This window comes from Centrocercus urophasianus, unplaced genomic scaffold (assembly GCF_019232065.1).
Source record: "Centrocercus urophasianus isolate 14NV4802_14NV808 unplaced genomic scaffold, USGS_Curo_1.0 seq_11, whole genome shotgun sequence".
Lineage (NCBI taxonomy): Eukaryota > Metazoa > Chordata > Aves > Galliformes > Phasianidae > Centrocercus > Centrocercus urophasianus.
This window is the reverse complement of record NW_024884253.1, coordinates 18236906-18257009: the sequence shown is the minus strand read 5'-3', so window position 1 is coordinate 18257009 and position 20104 is coordinate 18236906. Positions and strand designations below refer to the sequence as shown.

At 40.2% G+C, this 20104-nt stretch overlaps 1 protein-coding gene across 37 annotated transcripts in view; it reads left to right on the top strand.

Moving 5' to 3' along the window:
• RIMS2 (regulating synaptic membrane exocytosis 2) overlaps nucleotides 1–20104 on the top strand; it is a 437579-nt gene that overhangs the window by 357801 nt on the left and 59674 nt on the right. For 16 of the 37 annotated variants that reach the window (XM_042839666.1, XM_042839664.1, XM_042839668.1 and 13 more), the window contains one exon: nucleotides 12687–12859. The exons of the other annotated variants lie outside the window; for them this stretch is intronic. In XM_042839666.1, coding sequence (XP_042695600.1) covers nucleotides 12687–12859 — 173 coding nt within the window. The remainder of the gene's footprint in view (nucleotides 1–12686; nucleotides 12860–20104) is intronic. 37 annotated transcript variants of the gene reach the window in all.

Here is a 20104-nt window from a genome sequence, read left to right as displayed (position 1 = left end):
GTTCTTCTTTGACAGCTGCCCCGGAGAAATCAGTGGTAATTTTGCCAGTTTACCAACCTTAGCCTGAAGTTCAGATTTTTGGATTTGAGGATTTTTTTGCCATCTATCATCATGCAATAAAAATGCTTTGTGTCTCCATGGGATTTGCCCAAGGCATTGCAGTTTTTTAGTTCTTTTTCTGGAGTATCTTAAATATGGAAGCTCTTGCAGTTTGTTTTAGCAGCTTTGTGGCTGCAAGCATCCATACTGCAGGTAGTACAGGTGAAGAATTTAGATGTATATGAAGCACACTAATGTTTTTCTGTAAAAGCAGACAAGGGAGTTAATCAAAGTAGGGTCAGCAACTTCAGGCTCAGAATTGAGAATTATTTCCTTTGTAAAGACTTCATGCCTTCAGCAACACTTCTGGTGAAAATTACTAAAGGTTACTAAAGGACAGAATTACCTCTGAGGCCATTCTAAATTTTGTTGGTTCTGACTTTCATTTGGAAGTAAAGTCTAAGCTTATAGGCATTAGTATTGATGTAGTGTTAGCAAATAGAATATTGTCCATAGTGATAAATAAGAAATAATATTATCCTGCTCCTACAGATGGAAGTCGTTGCTTTACCAGTGATTTCAGTGGCAGCCTAGAATAGGTGAATAATAACAAGAAAGTAAAGAAAAAAAAAAAAAGAAAAAAATAAGCCATTCTGAAAATTCAAGCCCTACTTTTGAACAAAGTAATGATGTACCCCATTCTCTTTTTATTACAGTATAAAGTAGACTGTAAAATAGTTACGTTATTGCAGCAAACTCATTTTACTAGTAGTATTCTGAGAAAGTATAACATTAAATTCAAGATAAAATTACAAATTAAGTTAAAATAAGATCTACATAAACAGAACCTCATCTTTTCCCCTAGATAAATATTGTTCCAAATCTTTGCCTTGAATATGTATATTTTCATTTAATAAGCTTGAGTATCATATGTGAAAAGCCATTTGGAAATTGTGTTTCCTCCAAAGCCAGTGTATCCTGAGAAAAAATTCATCTATCATATAGGCAACAGTTCTGTCATGTATATCTTTTGGTATATCTTTTGCCTTCAAACTATGTCAAATCTTTAAAGGGATTTCTATTAGCTTCCTTACATACAGTATCTGGAATCTATTAAATTTTACAAAAAAAAGGATGCATCACCCTGTTTTTTTTCTTCCTAGAATGACAGATGACATCAGGTGAAAAACAATTCCAGTGATCTGCGTACTTCTGCAGTTTAATCTGAAGCAAGTAGCGAATTATTAGTATCTGCACATTACTTAGCTTGCATATGATTTTCTAAAAACAAAGTCGAAAACACTGACAAGATTTTCTATGTGTAATAGAAGATAACGTCAATTCATTTCTGGTAAACAGGCTGAGTTTTAGTTTCGAGAATTCTAAAGAGGTAGCTTGGGTGTTTTTTAGGAGACAATGATAGAAATGTTTGCTTTTCCGCTCTAAGCTGGTTTGCAGTCACAAGAATTCAGAAATGCTAATGCTATGCTAAAAAAAACATCTGTAAAATCAAAAGAACGTTCAGGGTTATTAAAATTCATTCACATCAGAGATCTTCAGAAATGTTTACAAGAAGTTACTGACCCCAGGAATAGTTCCCACATAGGTAACTGCTTTGTGAAATGATTTACATTCCCTGTGCAGTTTCACTTGAATTATTTTGTCTTTGTTTTCTGGAAATGTTCCATATGAGTATCCTGCTGCTAAAGAGTTTTATGAGGTAAAGCTGAAGTTGTAGGTAATGGTGGTAGACGTTGAATATTTTCTGTGAAAGTCAATTCAAATTAGCTTTGCAAACAAGCAAAGAGCTAAATAATTATAAAATGTAGGAAGTTACATGGAAGACATTAGTGATATATATGTTTTAATTACTTCATCTTCGTGAACTGAAGTATAATGAATCAAGAAGAAAAAAGAGGGCTGAGGTTTTTTATTTTCCAGGAGCAGTCTGCATGCTCCTGATCTCCCAGCATCCTTTTATTCCCAGCCTCTCAAAATAACAGGGATGGAGGTGCTGAGGAAATACATTTTAGAGAAAAGTAATGTTTTCTAAGCAGTTTAACTTGTTGACAGGGAGAAAAGGAGATAGTGCTGCCTACATCCGATAGATTTGTTTCTCTCTTAGCTAGATACGAATTTGAAAAAAACAAAACCTAAAATGTAGACAAATGATTGGCTGAGCGTATGCATTTATTGTGTACTTGACTTGTTCAAAATGTATTGTAAGGATCAGTGAAAACAAAAGGTTAATAAAAAGTTACAGGATCTTCCCTCAAATCATACATGATTTTTGAGGCTATTCTCTTTGATTTCTGTTTATTTAAGGACTTACAAAAAGGTACATTTATATCCTATTCTTGTATAACTCATGGTCCTTAGGCACTTCTGCTTACAGGAATAAGCGCCCACCAGATGGCCCATGTGTCAAACCAGCTGTTCTGTTCAGCATGAATTCCTTCAATGGTGCTGTGTCCCAGGACAAATTTGGTGAAAGTCATGTTTCAATGTTACATAGAAAATGTTCTGTTAAAGGCACAACGCCATACTCTTGTTCTCAAACCATCAGGTTTGTTGAAATGCTTAGCAGACTTCTGGGATTAAATAAGAAAAAATGGTTGCCTCTCTATCTTTCTTATTTGCTTTTTCTTTTTTTAATGAGAGGCACGTGACTGAAAATAAATAATGGAAATGTTAAGTGAGAACTCTTTAGAATGCATATTGTTTAACTCCATTACTTGAGTTTGTACAGGAACATCTTGGAGAAGCTGAAGCTAGGTAAAATAACCAGAGACCTGAGCACTTCTTAAACCAAAGAGGACACATGCTTTATTATCCTCTTTAAAAATTAAACTGCTGCCTAGATGGCAGCACCATAGGAAATGCGAGGGCAGTGATGACACAAACGATGTATGAACCACTTGAGGAACAGAAGCGAATACAGGAAGTACATTTTGATTCTGTTTCTCCCTACTTTTGTGAAATCACCACGAGTGGAAAAAATTAATTTTTTTACAGTTGACAGTGTCCATGATGGTGCATCTGGGCACAGTGTTACGGAATACTGAAGAACTGGTGATCTCCATTAGAAATAATTTTCTTCCTATGTATAAGATGATCGTCCAAAAATTAACATGTAGCAATTAAAAACATGCTGGGAACTTTGAGAGGAGTATTACATCAAAAGTTGATTACCCACACTCACAAAGCCAGCCTTTGAGCCTCTTCCTCTAAAGTGAAGCTTAGTGACTAACTCTACGCTGTTTTAAGCAGCAGTCAAAAAATCAGGAAGTCAGGAATATGAAAGGCAATTTGGAGAGCGATTGTTTCAAGTAAATCTTAAAAATATGCTTGTTTTACTTTCCATTTTTCCTGCTTTTCTGAATTTTTTCATGTCAGAAAAGGATGACTGTTGCACATCCTTTCACCTTTAATTGTAATTAAAGGATTCCTCTTCTGAAGTTCTTATTTATTTACTTTCATATTAGGTAGACTCGTTTATTCAAGATCTTTGCTCTTCTTCACAAGTATTTGGAAATATTCTGGCTATGTGAGAGCATTCCGTGGTTTGGCTCGTCAAGGCAGGTTTAATCTGTCAGAATCAGCTAGGAGCATGGAAATGGTCATCTTACATTAATACCCAGTGTTTGTAAATTCTTCATAAAAATCTCAGTTGTCTTTCTTGATAAATAATATAAATTAATTGTCTTACTTAGTATGTATTTACCTATATGGAGTATGTCAGGCATACCACCCCAGGATGCTGACCAGTGCTAGTAACCTCCTGTTATTATAGCTTGATATATCGAGTAATGTTCCTATAGCTTGATGATTTGAAGTTGAAGCTCTCTGTGAATTGTAACTCCAAAGTAGTTTTTGATGACTTTCCTCTTTTTGGAATCTTCCACTGTGTTCAAGTGGAGGAGAATATTTGCAGCAAGAAATATGAGAGTTGTGAAAACCCCTGGTAAAACCAAATAGAAAGCAGTGGGAAACTCACTTTTCTCCCATTGAAGAGAACCACAGCAAAGTATAGGTGGAAACAACCCATGTAAAGCAGTTTGCAGTGGAATTTTGGGCAACAAAGTGCTGTGGTGGGCAAGTGCTGCCAGGTAATAAGAGCACAGCCATACTTATGTGGCTCTGGATTGAACTTTGGAGGAATTACAGTGGATAGTGGGAAAGGAAAATAGGATATGAAGCTTTCTAAGGAGGTGTAAGAGCTGGCATTTGAGCTGTGAAGAAGGGATGCTGCTCCCTGTCCCATTGCTTCCTATCTCTGTGCGAGCTTTTACCCCTGCACAGAGCTGGGACAGCTTTGGAGCAAGCAGCAAGTCTTTTTTTACCCCTGTAATGCCCCATGTGTAGGGGGGAAAGAGCAGCAGGGGCCTGAACAGGTCCTTTAGAACATGGTTAGTGGGCAGTATTGGTGGTAGGTGGACTAAATGATCTTTGGGGTCTTTTCAAACCTTAATGATTCTATTAAATATGAAATACGTGCTTGACTGTTATAAGCCTTCGATTTTCACGCCAGTGGATAAATAATCTAGAATTGCTTTTTGAGTTTTTAAAGATGACACTTAAAATTGTTCAAGGTTCCTTCACTTATTTTTACCATAAAAAGTATTTTAACCCATTGTATTTTTCATTGTCAAGACAATATTTTTAAAATATGGTAACTTCATACATCCCAGCAGAAAGTTTTCAATACCTTCTCCTTTCAAAATTAATAAAATGTCATCCTGACTTAAAGTAACTTTAAGAAAGAACACTTAATTCCCTAGACTGGATGCAGCTGTCTTTGTGAATTATCTCTGTATCAGTAGAGATCAAGATGTTCTTAATTTCAGAGTAGTTATCACTGCAGCTAAGATTAGAATTTGTCTTGATCTTCCTAACATCATAGTGCATAAAAAATAATGTAAGAATGAGAGACTGCTTAATTTTTCTAGCTGTCTGCAGGAACAGATCTTTGAAGACAGAAAAGCAGTTTAAGTTTTGTAGGCTAGTTAATTCTTAAGCTCATTGAAGGACTCAAATACTTCTTAAGCCTTACTGCTTTTATATTTACAAATATTTGCAGGTCCTGTAAGTACTCCTTGATGTAATCCCTGAACATTTTCTATTCTACTGTATTATTTTATACTGTATGCTGAGGAATTTCTTCAAAAAAATGCACCACATGAAGTAGGCAATTTTTTTTGCTTTTGTCTTACTTCCAGGTTACCTCCATCTAGACTTGCAGTTTTTCTTAAACAGTGATCCACTGGTGGTTTCTGTGTTGCTGCTGCACCTGCAGTTTCTTCTTTAGCTTCAGGATCCCCTTAGCCACAAGGATGACAGTCACTTGGGTTGGAGGGAACATCAAGAAATGTCCAGCCATAAGATTGACCTACCGAGTCCCATCGCAATAGCATGTCCCTTTGTGCCAATTCCACACATCTCCTTGGACAGGGACCCCACCACTTCCCTGGGAAGCCCATTCCGGTGCTTGACTAACTTTTCCTTGAAGTAATTTTTTCCAGTGTCCATTCTCTTCTCTTCAATTTGAGACAGTTATCCATGTCTTGTAAATGGCATCTCAGTAGGAAATGTAATGTTCTAGGCTAATGGTCTAATGAGTGCTGAGTGAACAACACTCCCCTTGATCTGTTGATTATGTTCCAGTTAATACAACATAGGCTACCTTTTTTTCTGCAGTGGCCCACCTCTCAACTTTTATCTTTCTCATTATCCGGTTTTCATTTACTAGTTTGACAGAAGGATGTGGTTTGCAACATAGCTTAGCCCCTTAGCGAAATCAGGTTCTCAAGATTCTTAGGTATGTAGGTTTTAAGACCTCCTTTTTTAAGAGTGTAATAAATGAGCATGTGTTAGTGAAATAAGTAAATAGGGGACACCAAGTCAGTAAGGGAGAGTCATGAGAACTCTTGAAATACTAGTTTTCCATTTGCTAGCTAGAAATATAGACATTGTTTTTTAACACTGCATAGAAATTAGTGGCCTCACTTTATGGGAAAGAGATTAAGCTGGTTTAAGAGGTGAGTTTTACAGACCAGGTTATAGTCAGTTCCTCTGATTAAGGAAGTAGTAGACTGAAATGTTACAAAAAATGAAGAAAAAAATACTGTGGAATTGTTAGAATTGGAATGGACCATTGAAGGTCAACTAATTCAACTCCCCTGCAATGAACAATGACTGACAGTTTCAATTGCCTAGAAACTGCATGAGTGCATAGTCCAGGGTGGAAGACTTGTAAGAATAGATTATCCTGTCACCACAGACCCTGCTACAGTATCTGTCCCCTGCTTTCTTATAGCCCCTCTTTAGATACTGAAAGGCCGCTATCAGATCTCCTCTGAGCCTTCTCTTCTCCAGGCTGAACAGCCACAGCGCCCTCAGCCTGTCCTTGTAGGAGAGGTGTTCCATCCCTTGGATCATTTGTGTGGCCCTCCTCTGGATGTGCTCCAACAGGTCCATGTCTCTCCTGTACTGAGGACCCCACATCTGGATGCAGTACTCCAGGTGAGGCCCCACCAGCGCAGAGTAGAGGGGCAGGATCACCTCCCTTGCCATGCTGGCCACGCTTCTTTTGATGCAACCTATGATACAGGTGGTGTTCTGGGCTGTGAGGGCACACTTCTGGCTTTTGTTCAGCATACCATGCAGCAGTACTCCCAGATCCCTTTCAGCAGGGCTCCATCCTTACATCCCGCAGCTTATGCTGACTGCCCAGATGCAAGACCTTGCACTTGGCTTTATTGAACCTCGTGAGGTTCTCATGGGCCGGCTGCTCGAGCCTGTATGGGTCTCTCTGGATAGCATCCCATTCCTCAGGCATGTTCTTTGCACCACACAGCTTGGTGTCATCCACAAACTTGATGAGGGTGCACTCAGTCCCAGTGATGTTAGCTGAGGAATGTGAGCACAGAGGACTGTAGGTCAGTGCCTCCCCAGGACACTCCTGTGCATCCAGCTGGGCTTGCTGGCTCAGCATTATACTGCTCCAGAGTGGTGACTCCTTGTGTGACTCTGGTCTTTCTTTTTTGGTACTTCAAGAATGTGAAGAGACATAGCTGAGCCAGAGCCAGGGGACCAAAGGGACCCTAATGCAAGACAAGATGGGGAGGCAGGGTTGAAACAGTGCCAGAAATGCAGGGCTGGGAGAGCAGGATCCAAGAATTAGGAATAAAAAGAGGGGGAAGGCTGGGCTGGGCTCCAGGACAAGGAGGCAGCAAGGAATGAGTCTGAGCTAGAACTGGTTGGAGCTCCTTATGGTGGAGTCCAAGACAGCTGCTGAGCTTACTGTATACTTAATATCAGAGCAGTGCAGGAATTGCAATCCCAGGTTAGTCTTTGACTCTGCAGAGGGCCCAAGGGCTGCTGCGTGCAGCACAGCTCCAGTGGGGCTGGTGGAGGCTGCACACTGCCTGCTGCCCAAGGCCTGGCAATGCTGTCAGGTGTGTGCCTCCAGCACAACCCTCATCTTGGCTGTACCTGTGTGCCAGATACACAGAAAGACATGTTCATGCTACATACTTGTTTGTATCCAGCACTTTGCAAAAATTACTTAGAATCTTTTATTTTATATAAATGTACTGTTAAATTTATAAGTAAGTGTTCCATTTCATTTTAAATGGCACACTTCGTTGAACAGCAATCAGCAAAGGATTTTGAAACAATCTAATAGCATTCCTTCAAATGATCTATGGTAACTAAAATTTGCAGTGCCTTTCAAGGCTGTGATCTTGAACCAGTAGCTCCAGTAAAAATTATAGAACATTTCACACAGTTGCTGTTCTCAGGCTTCTCAAAAGCTTTTGTCATCGAGGCAAAGAGCTATTGAAAACAATCCAGAGCAGTTCTTTCATCTTCTTGTAGCACAATAGACAATTGTCTGAAATGTCTTTCCAACATTTTGATCAGTAAAAGCATTGAGCAGATTTTTATGTTCCTATGGAGCTGCTAGCAAATAAAAGCTGATGACTAGGCTGTAAAAAAGAGAAAAAAAAATAATTATAAAATAGAAAGATTGGTGGAAATGACCAACGATTTCAATTGCCTGGAAACTGCACGAGTATATAGTCCAGAATGAAAGACTGGGAATAGTAGATTAAAGTAATAGGAAACATACAAACTCCTTTTGAATTAGAAGTTCCAAAGCAGTTTCTTTCAAGAAACAGTGTGAGAGTAGTTGTAACTGGATGTGACCTGCAGTCACAGAACAAGAGGCTGGGAGCCCTGCAAGGGCTATTGCATTAGGAGGCAGAGCAGGTATTTGTTTCTCAACTTTAACAATCTTGAATTCATCACTGCAGGAAAGTAATTTATTGCAGTCGCAAAGTATTGGTGCAAACACCAAGCATGTCTTTTTGTTACTGGTTCCAACTGATGATTTTATTACTATAGAGGAAAGGATTTTAAGTAACTCTCAAACTTATTTGCCTGATTCTGTAACCATGAAGTTTATTCTTTTCTTCAACACAACAAAATAAGACAAGATCATCTTACTATGAAAAATGCCAGGGTGCATTTTCATCAAGCCCTCTGCTTGCAGCACACTGCCCGCTATTGAAACATCTGCAGGCAGGGAAGTTTTACTGCACTATGGGTCATAAAGTCTGGTGTCTGGGCTGCATTATGTGAGTCTCAATTGAAGTAAGACAGACATACATTTCCAGCAAAGGGAAAGTTGGGACATAATTTTCCTCCTGCAGTAGCTGTTATTAACATAATAATAATGCTAATAATAATAACAATAAAAAGAAACAGTATTGCACAGTAGAGAGGTGTGCTTCTCTACAGAGTAGGCCTTATGATGGTCCAAGGAGGGGGGAGCACATGAAGTTCTAGTATTAGATATAGAGGTTGGTGGTCCTCCATGTAGCAGGGGGGTTGGAGCTTGATGATCATTGAGGTCCCTTCCAACCCAAGCCATTCTGTGATTCCCTTGCTGTCTCCATGTCCGTGCTTTCTACTGATGGAAACCAAAGTGTGGAGGGGAGTTGTTGGGTCAGAGGATCCAGCCTGGGTCCTGCTGTAGCCAACAACTAGCCATGAGGACATGGGTTAGTGGGCACAGTGGTCATGAGCTGACAGCTGGACTAGATGATCTTAGTGATCTCTTCCAATCTTAATGATTTGGTTATTCTATGGGGACAGCACCCTTGTGGGTGCTCCCAACTTGCTGGCTGCTGCAGCAAGATGCAGGACAAGCGGGGCAGCAGGAGGGGATGTGGCAGCTGTATTTCAGTGAGTGGATGGCACTTGATTAATAATGAATGACCTTTTCAGTCTAACAGTTGGTCTCATACAGTAGGTGACATTTTGCGTAAAAAGAATAAGTTAAAACTCAGTGGAATGAGACCAAGGAAACAAAAGAAATTTCTGAAGTTCTAATGCCTTTGGGCAACTTTAGCCACACAATAACTGAAGAAAGGATTGTGTAAAATTGTGCAAAAAAAAGTTGCATTTTACAGTCAATGAAGTGGATGGTTCATTAAAATCAATATTCACACAACATAAATGCCATTTTACTTTTGAGGCAGAGAGCAGGGCAGCAGTATGGAAACTGCCTTATATTGAATTGCAGATTCAGAAACAGATGTAAAACTGAAATACCATAATAGCTTCTATCAGACAAGCAGTATTTCCTTTTGCATTTTGTGCTGCAGGTACTGGAACTCTAACATACAATACACTTAAAATTGCAATCTGGATTTTATCTAAATCAAGTTATATGTAAGTTCAAAAGTACACTGTTGGGGTTAGAAACCAGCAAAACAATTTGACATAGACTTGATGGATGAGTTGGAGAGATTTGTTTTACTGAGGTATCTGGCAAGGTACACAATTTCGTTTCATTTTCTAGATTTTGCTGTGGCAGAATATTAACAGTTGTGAGACTGTAACTAAGAGAATGTGTAAATATTTCACAGGGCTTTCAAAAATAAATATTTTATATTAAGACACGAATATGAAAAGATGAAGTTAATTTCAATCCTAAAACATCCAGAAATAGTAAGGGCCGAATAATATTTCTATGCCCTCTGGCTCAATCTAAAATACTTTCTGAGAGATACCCCTACATATAACAGAGAAAAAAGAGGCATGGTAATAACCTGGTAATCATTTTTCCCCTTATATTTCCGGAATTACTCGCTTTTAATTTGCTTTTGTTGCCATAGCAATTCTTAAATGTCTATCACTAGGTTTTATTGCTACTTGCTGGCTTCTTAAAGAATAAAACTACAATTAGATTGTTTTATTTATGAAAATGTTTGATTTGTTTTGCACAGTACAGTTCTACAAAAAAAAAAGTATCTTTAAGAACTGGAAAGTTATTTTTCCAGATGTAGAGGTAGAGCAGAAGAAACCATAACCACAGGTTTTAGAACCTGTGAGCATGCTGCAGAATGATTCCGTGCAGTGCTGATAGCATTTGTGGCTTTGCTGCTTGTAAGTGTTTAATTTGGAAAGGCTCATTTCCACTGACTGTGTGGGGAGCTCTGCGAGGGATCTGAGGGTCAAGATCTGTCATTCTGTGGTCACCACAAGTAATTATTTGTCCCTTAATTGGGATGCAGTTAACAATTCCATGAATTATTCACATCTGATACTATGCTCATTTCCCCAGAGGATGGCCACATCAGAATTGTAGTGCTAACTGTGCTTCGTAGGGTCGCTAGCAATGGCGAGGCTGATGGGCATGGCCTCGAGCTGCCAGAGTTCAAGGAGTGTTTGGACAGCACTTTCAGACACAGTCTGAATTTTGGGTGGTCATGTGTGGAGCCAGCAGTTGGACTGGATCACCTTGTGGATCCCTTTCACCTTGGGATGTTCAGTTATTTTATGAGTACAGACACATTCCAGAAGGCACTCTGTTTTGTATTCTCCAAAAATCTGATCAGTTGCTCTTTGAAAAGAATTACTGCAAGAGAGGTTTAATGTTCCTCCATCTTTGATGGTCAGAACAGTTGTTAAATTATTGTTTTTACATTCCCAAATCAGTAAAAGTACATACCATTTTCATCAAACAAAAATATTAATGGTGTCAAAAAAAAATCTTCAATACATGTTATACCCTTTAAATGATGTAATCAGAGAGATCCTCTATGTCTTTAGGGCTGGCTGAGTGCTCTCCTACACCTTAGGGCTGAAGAAGAAAGTGGTGACAGGTCTGTAAATGAACCCAAATACTGGAAATCAGGATGGATCAGGGAGGCAACTGCAGTATTGGCAACAATTTTAGGCAGACATGCAGCCCAGGTTGAGCTTGGTCATTGCCCACAGCAGGTGTGCAGTGTAACCTGCTCGAGCATTTTTTCTTGTCTTTGGTTCATTTATCTGTCTTAAAACAGGCAAGATAACTCATTATTTCCAAGTGCAATATCCTAGCCTACCTACTAGCAGGTACTCAAATGTTATTCTGAAATGCTGCAGTCTTTCTGATTATTTCTCAGTGTCCCTTATCACTTGTAAAGCACAGAAGCAAATGATCTGTGGACTGCACATAGTATGGTTTTTCAAAAACTGTGAAGAGGATCTGAGCCCAGCATTGCTACTCCCCAGGAGTTCAAGGTTTTTTTCTTTAAATCCTGCCTGTGCTGTACATATTTTCAGACTGTCCTCATTCGATGTCAGCTTGGTGCTCATTGACAGTTTGTCCTGCGGAACTGTTTTTCTGAAAAGATTATGAATAGTAACCCACTGCATTGCTGTGTACACAGAAATGTCTGCTCATGAAGAGGAAGAGGAAAAATCTCTGCTATTTATTTTATATGCACAACGTGCAGTGCAGAGTGTCAAAGACTTAGCATTTCTTTAGAGTATACTGGTGTATCAAGAACAAATAGCCATATTTTGGTCAAATCAAACCTGGATACCTCTGCACTATTAAGCTCTGCTTAATAGTGCATATGCCTCTGCTGATGGCCAGTCACCTGCTGGTTTTGCAGTGACAGCATACGGACACAAGTGAGAACATTTGAGGCATCTATTCATTATCAGTGCAAATAATCTCTAGCTCTCTAGTCCCATTTCTTTGGTCTCACATCCATTCGGACTTCCCAGACCTGCAATACAGAAGGCCATGGGCTTTGCTTGTTTGCAGAGCTACGTCATGATGTCTTTTACTTGGATAATCTCATCTATCTATTCTTATAAAAAGAAAAGTGCTATCATTTGTCAACCAGAAGTTCTGGTAAATAGGCTAGGCCCCAAAAGAGACAGCTTTTTGTAGGCAGTGTGAAGTGCATCTGCTTCCTGGTCAATCTTTCATGAGCCCAGCAGCTGCAGGCACGTCACCAAGTCCCCACTGTGCTGTTGTGCACTGCTGAAACAGCTGGTGAGAGCACTGTGCGATGGGGCAGACGTCTTCGCTCAGGTTGGCGAAACCCTTGGAGAGCTGGATGTTTGTACAAGTTAACGTATGGATGAAACCGCAGAGCTAATCACTTCAATTGGATATCAAAGCAGAATAAAATTAATATGAAGCAAGACACTTTTTGTATTCTCTACTAGTTAAAAACTTCACTTGAAAGATTCAGACAGTCTGGTGACACAGGCAGTTTAGATGCCATCAGGGAGCATCGCCATAGCTGATCTGTGGAAGTGCCACTGACAACATCTCTGTCCCTTTCCTCTTGCAGTATCGGTCAGGGCGGGACGCTCAGCGAGGCTCAGACAACATTTCCAACAAGTCCTCAGACAGCGATGTCAGCGATGTCTCGGCAGTGTCTCGGACGAGCAGCGCTTCTCGTTTCAGCAGCACGAGCTACATGTCGGTCCAGTCAGAGCGGCCCCGGGGAAACAAGAAAATAAGGTGAGCACAGGGAGCCCTGGGGCAGCCACAGCTGTGGGGTTTCAGTAACTGAGTGCTTCAGTATTTGTGATTGAGAAGAATGTATTGCTGAAGTTGGAGTTGGCAGGAAATATGCACAATACCGCTTTAAATATCCTTTTCGTCTCATGATTTTTGAATTTATTATGGTATTTGTTTTTAGCAAAGTTTAGTCATTTTGAGTTACAATAGCATATGTTGTAGCAACAAATGTATGCTATCAGCAAGCATGCTTAGACATGCTTAGCTTTGCACTTCTTAGTAACAGTTGTTTAAAATAGTTAAGATAGCTGAAAAGAAAGCTTAGCATCAAATTACAGACAATGCCAGAGACATGATAATGTACTTTTTAAGCTAGAGCTGCTAACTGTTATAGGAGTCTGTATTAATACTACAGACCCTGGTCCAGCTCAACAGAAGGCATAAGACCACTCAGTTGTCAGCAAGGTGTGCTCAGCATGTCTGTGAGCAAAGCATCTCCTTTGCGTGCCCCTCCTGCACTGTCAGTGGAGCTTTGACTGCAGAACAAACAGAAAGTCATTTTTCTCAGCAGGTGTAACCCACCCACGTCTGTCAGCAAAATTCAATGCCAAAGATCTGTCCCCTGGAGAGAAGTAATGTATTTCATAAGATATTTTCAACATCTGTTTCTATGAGCAATGTTAGGATATTGTTTCTGTCCAATGGTTATGCTTCCTTTTATAAATGAGATGTATTGCTATGCAACTTCTATTCAAAGAGGGCCTTACAGGCTGTCCTAAGAAAACATCCCAGTGTAAAGCTTTTCTGGTGCAGGCTGGAGGGCTAGCCAGCATGTGGCTACTTAGTGGCTACTTCCACTTTTGGTTTTTGTTCTATTCCTTCTATGTTCCCTTTCTTTTGAGTCCATGCATGCTCTTCTCTGTGGCCCTAACTTTACTTTATCCTTTTCTTTTTTCCTTTTGCATGCTTTGCTCAATATTTTGTTGACTTCAGAAGGACAAGGAATATAGAGGAAAAAAAAGAGGGAGGGTTGGAAGGGGATGAACAAGATGAAATATTTCCTGAGGAGGAGGAAAAAGAGGAGGAGGAGGAAAAAGCAAAGGAGCAAGAAACTGATGAAAAAGGGGAAGGGCAAGAGGTGGCAGAGAACGGTGATCAGGAAGAAACCAAGGGCTCAGGGCAAGATGAAAAAGCTCAAGAGGATCAAGCTGAGGAAGGGAAAGAGGATGACAGGTAAAACATTTCTAGTTCTGAAGACCTACTGACCTGCTTCCTGCTGTACCTGAACCCTCCCTGCCTTCCTTTTTTTTTTCTTTCCTTTCCTTAGTTTATTGCCTGCGGTGTCTGTCACTTCTTTTGCTTTCAGCTGTGATGATTTCATGTTGAAACAAGTTTTAGTCTCAGCTTCAGTGAACTTGTTCTTCATTGCAAATGATGCAGTGCACTAACTGAATGCATCATTTTGTATGCAGCTACAGCATTTTATTTTTTAAATTGTTGTAGACTAGAGCTTGAGTTTGACTATAATAAACAATACAAACTGTGCCTCTTTATATTATCTGCTTGAATTATTGGTCATGGACAAATCCTTTGTTGAGTTACCAGTATCAAAATCATCTTTACTCTTTTTTTTTCTGGCAGTAGTAAAGGAAAGAATTTGAATTTTTTTTTGTAAACCTTTTCACATGGGCTGATAAATGTGCATGTTGATGGACAATAATTGACATGGATAAGCAGAGTTTTTCCTTTTCTTCCACTCCATATGAATAGCTGTTGTGGTTTGCTGCACTATCGAGGGGTCATGCAGCTCTGCTGCTGTATTGTGTCCAGAAGTATTTCAGCACAATCGGCTCTAATTTTATCAGATAGCATTCTAGCTTTACACATTTTACCACAATTCCTTTGAACCATGACTTCTAATTAGTGACATTTTATATTGCAAAATCCATGTAATTTGCATTATGAGAAATACAGTGTTCTTTCCTTCTTCATTTGTAAAAAAAATTGAGTTTGAGTTTTGTGAAACACATCAGAAACTCTCAGGAAAAAAATACTTTTTCCAGCAAATGCTTCACTGCCTATAGATAGCTTAATCTTGTCAAGCTGTTCTAATGCATGTTAAAGTGCTCTGCTGCATTCCACTTCCATTGCTGCATACATCCACCTGTACGTGCCTGTACATACACGCACATGCAGACACACACAGTCACTTCTTTTATTTCAAACAAATAATTACTCACATAAAGTGTTCTGATAGACTCTTCCAAACGGAGATGAATGAACCAGTTTGCCTGTGGTAGAATGGAGCAAAGGTCATAAAAAAAAAAAAGAATCAAAACGTGCAGTGTTCAATCTGGGGCAGTATGGGGAGATACTGCCACTCACTGTATATGTTGCCATCATTTCTTCACTTGTGTGAACACCTTCTAAATCTCAGCAAAAGCATCTGTTTAGAAACAGCTGTCTTTAAGACTGCCTTGGCATGCTTGCTCCAGGGACTGCTAAGCAAATCTTTTGGTAGTGTGGGTACTTTAAGGACCTTTTTCTCTCCTGAATCTCATTAAGTTTCCATTTTAGTGGGATCATGAAGTTCTGCCTTTTACAAAGCAGGTCTCTATTCCCAGTTGACAACATTCATTCAGGTTACCCTTCAGCCAAAAATGCTGCCCCTCACAGAAAATAAAGTCTTCCTTGAGAAGGAACTACTTTTTCTCTGTGCCAGCTCATCCCTCTGCCTGATGGCTGCTCTCAATCTCGAGGAAGGCAGAGAAGTCAGGATCCCTTCTTGGTATGAAACAAGGCATCTCTGCAGCTGCTCTTAACAACTTCATTTTTCCAAAAATGCTCAACACCAGTGTTGAACAGTCAGCAAAGCATCATTTAATAATTAACCATATCAATAGGTATTTGCGGTACCCAACAGAACTGAAGCAGCCATCTCATCCAACAAAGAACAGCAGACAATTACCTCCTAGACCCTGAGATTTTGGGCATCACAAAAGCTGCAGAGGAGATGGGAATTTGTATTCGCAGGCGTTGAACAGCAGTCACCTTTCCTCTGGGGAACTGGGAGGCAAAGGGGCTGCTCTCAATCACTCCATCATCAAAAGTGAGTTCTTCAAAGGCATATTGTGCCTCGATATTGTACATTTCAAAGTCACCATGCTTATACATTTTGTGAGTAATGCTAATAGTCACACTAATGGTTTCAGTCTGCTGAGATGATAGGTGGGTTCAAAGTAGCTTAAATGACCATGAAGACAGATATCCATCATGACTGCATCCCTTGCCTGTTTCATAGAGTTACTCAGTGCAATAAACTGCATTAGCTCTTAGAGCACTGGAGTACAATAAGTCAATCAATCTTTTTGGCAGCAATAGCTGCAAAGTCAGATTTTGCCTTCACTAAACCTCTTGGAACTACAAATTGGCATATGGTTGATGTACAGAAAAATCACAACTGTGCTCCTTCTTGGCAATGCATGCTAGTAAACAGAAAGCATGGATCAAGCTTCCCCTCTGCAGTTTTTAAAGACTCCTTATGTATTGTTATCTGACATCATTCTTATTCCAACTCCCTGATATCAGAAACAACCTACGTCTTCTGTGTGAGCATTTTTATTGCAAGAAATCTGCTTAAGAATGCCTCAAATCTTGACCTTCCTTAATTGTTTTCTGACTATCAATCCACCATAGTTATGTTTGCTCACATCAGCGCACAACTGCAGTCACAGAACAGGATTTCACTGTGCTACAAATACAGAATAAATAATTCAAGTACAAAATAAAAATATAGGCTGTGTTCCAAGCACAGGAGTCAAAATCACAAGATGAGAAACAGAGAGGGGACCACTGGAGAATTAGGAGATGTTCCACATGACAGGAGACAGTTACAGTACTGGGCTGGGGACATCTTGGCAGCTGGGAGCACTTGGGGGAGATATGAAAAAAGGAAATAAGTGAGTTTTGTGAATGCTTCTGGAGAGCTCTTTTCAAGCATTTGAGGCACGTAGGAAAAAAAACATCACTAAAATATCACAAGTACATGATCAGCAATGTGATAAGGAGCAACTGCTAAATACTGGAAAAGAAAAACATTGTATGTACAGCTGGAGAAAGAAAAGTGTGTCTTGTACTGATGCACAGCAAGGGGCTGAAAGGCTACAGAACTTACCTACAGTATACTTGAAGGGGTTAGGTTAGGTAAATTGTCAGGACTGGAGAAAAGCACTGCAGTAACTGGCATATGAGATGTGAGAGTGGATTCAGTATGTGAATGAACAGAAAGGGTAGAGATGTAAAATTGTAAGTATCTGCAAGTCACAAAAATGCGGACCTAATAGGAAAGTAGAATTCAAAGTGCTGTCCAAAGAGCAAGTCTAACTGACATGCACTGTCCACGTGACTGGGAAAAGGAGCAGAAAGGTCTTGGAGGGAAATAATGAATTTACTGATACTGAGTTGAGATTCGTGATTCACAGAATCACAGAATGGCCAGGGTTGGAAGGGACCTCAAGGATCACGAAACTCCAACCCCGTGTGCCACATGCAGGACCACCAACCTCCCCATTTAATACTAGACCAGGCTACCCAGGGCCCCATCCAATCTGGCCTTGAACACCTCCAGGGACGGGGCATCCACAGCCTCTCTGGGCAGCCTGTTCCAGCACCTCACCACTCTCTCTGTAAAAAACTTCCTCCTGACATCCAACCTAAATCTCCCCTCCTTCAACTTAAAACCATTTCCCCTTGTCCTGCTGTTATCTACCCTTTCAAAGAGTTTACTCCCCTCCTTTTTGTAGGCTCCCTTTAGGTATTGAAAGGCAGCAGTCAGGTCACCCCGCAGCCTTCTCTTCTCCAGGCTGAACAAGCCCAGCTCCCTCAGCCTGTGTTCGTAGGGGAGGTGCTCCAGCCCCCTGATCATCTTCATGGCTCTCCTCTGGATCCTCTCCAACAGCTCCCCGTCCTTCTTGTACTGGGGCTCCAGACCTGGACACAGTACTCCAGATGGGGCCTCACAAGAGCAGAGTAGAGGGGGACAATCACCTCCCTGTCCCTGCTGGCCACCCCTCTTCTGATGGAGCCCAGGATACCATTTGCAAGGGCACACTGCTGACTCATGTTAAGTTTTTCATCTATCAAGACCCCCAGCTCCTGTTAGTGTAGCAGAAGGAGGCAGGTGAGAAGGGAGGCAGTTTTAATTGCAGAAGCAATATTTTGATGTAGTGTTGGTAAGCAAATGTTGATTTAGGGACAGCAATATAGGGGACAGTAAATACTGCCCTGGGACCATCACAGTCATCCGGCTGAACAGAAAATTCAAGTCTACTCATGCAGATGTTAAATGGAAGATTGGAAAGAGGGCAAATTTGAGACATGGTAATAGCAAAGCAAAGGAGACCAATATAGTTCTGAAATCTTAAGATATCATTAAAGACCTTGCCAGGTGCAGTTTCAACTGAACAAACACAAGCAGTAAAATTTGTTTGTTTAGAAAGTGTTTGAAACGGGAGTGGAAAACAGGAGCTCAACAGAGTTATTTTAAACAATGTAAATATTTTTTCTTTCAATTAACACGGGTGAAAAGGAGAAAGAGGATGTGACTGTACTTGTAGAACTGATGAGAGCAAGACTAGAGGTTTGTTCTACTTTCTAAAGGGATATGTTATAGCATGTTTCTACAATTTTGGGAAAAAGACAGCGGTGATATATATATATATACATATATATATATAGGAAGGTGACACAAGAATGAAGGTTTACAGTTGAGAAAGTCAGCTGGATTGTAATTTTGCAGAATTACTCTAAGATTCAGATGAGAAGATGCAGAAAGACTCAAAGACTCAAAGAAACAGTGCAGTATGTAGTTTTAAGTAATGGGATTGTTCATACAAAAAACTTCTTTCTCTTCCTAATAGTTCTTCATGCTCTCTGTGCCCTTTCCTTTGTGGGATGTAAAGATTCATCTCAAATTCAATTTCTAGTATCTTTTGTGTCATTCAATCAAAAAAAAATCTTCAAAGAATTTAATTACGTAGGTTTTAAAACTGTTGCCTGATGACTATTTGTTCCTTGCTTTTTCACTGTATTGTAATCTTTGTATTTCAGTTTTTATGACGTGCTTCTTTTATACGTGCTTCTACTTTTATACTTTTATACGTGCTTCTACTGCGATTGCAGCTATTATCAGTTAAATGCAGTGTTTTGTAGTCTGTGCTAGCTGCTCCATAGAGGTGGAAACTAGTAATGCTTTTTGAAAATCTATATTCTGGTAAAAATATCAAAAATTGTCCAAAAGCCAACAAGCATCAAAAATCTATTTTCAGTGTGTTTGCGTTGTTTGATTTCTCAAAACGGTTTCAGAAAATTTGTAGTGATTGTTCCAACTAAACTAATGGATGAAGGAAGTTAATTGTGCCCAACGAACTAAACTAATGGATGAAATGTATTAATTGTGCCCAAACTTTCCTGCCAAATAGGCCACGTGCTTGCAATGGCTGTGAAAGCTGCATCCTGAGACCCTTTCCAAACTGCACAATACTGTACTAAGTTGCAGTGTGTGCAATCTGTGTCCAATAGTTCTAGCAATGGTTTCCTAGAAAAAAAGCGATCTGTGCTTCTGTTGGTCAGCTAAACCATACCCTTTTAGTAGGCCAGACCCTTCTTGAAGCACAAAACGGGGTTTGCAAGGTGGTAAAGCCTAGGTCATGGCCTCATTACATGGGGAAAAAGTGTGATCAAAAGCATGCTTCCTCCCAAGGGTAAGGCCCTGAGCTTGGACCCTGCCAGGCGGGGCTGCAGTCAGGAGGAGGTATGAGGCCACCAGCCTCCCCCACCACTTGGAGGGTGCACTTCTTGACTTTGCTGTAGCTCTTAGCCCAAGGTGTTTCTTAACCATCAGAAACAGTGTTCTTGCCACTCCTGGGATCAGACTGGCAAGCTGCCATACAACATAAAGGGAGGTTTAAGTTGGATATCAGGAAAAAGTTATTCACTGGAAAGCGATCAGACAATGGAACAGGCTACACCGTGCAGTGGTCGTGGCACTAAGCTGCCAGAGTTTCAGAAGTGTCTGGACGAAGCTCTCAGACATTTGCTCTTATTTTTGAGTGGTCTTGTGTTGAGCCAGGAGTTGGACTTGATCCTTGTGGGTCCCTTCCAACTTAGGATATTCTGTGATTCTATGAGTCTGACATTCACTAGCTCTTTTCAAATTCAAAATGCTTTGTTAATTTGAGAGGCTGG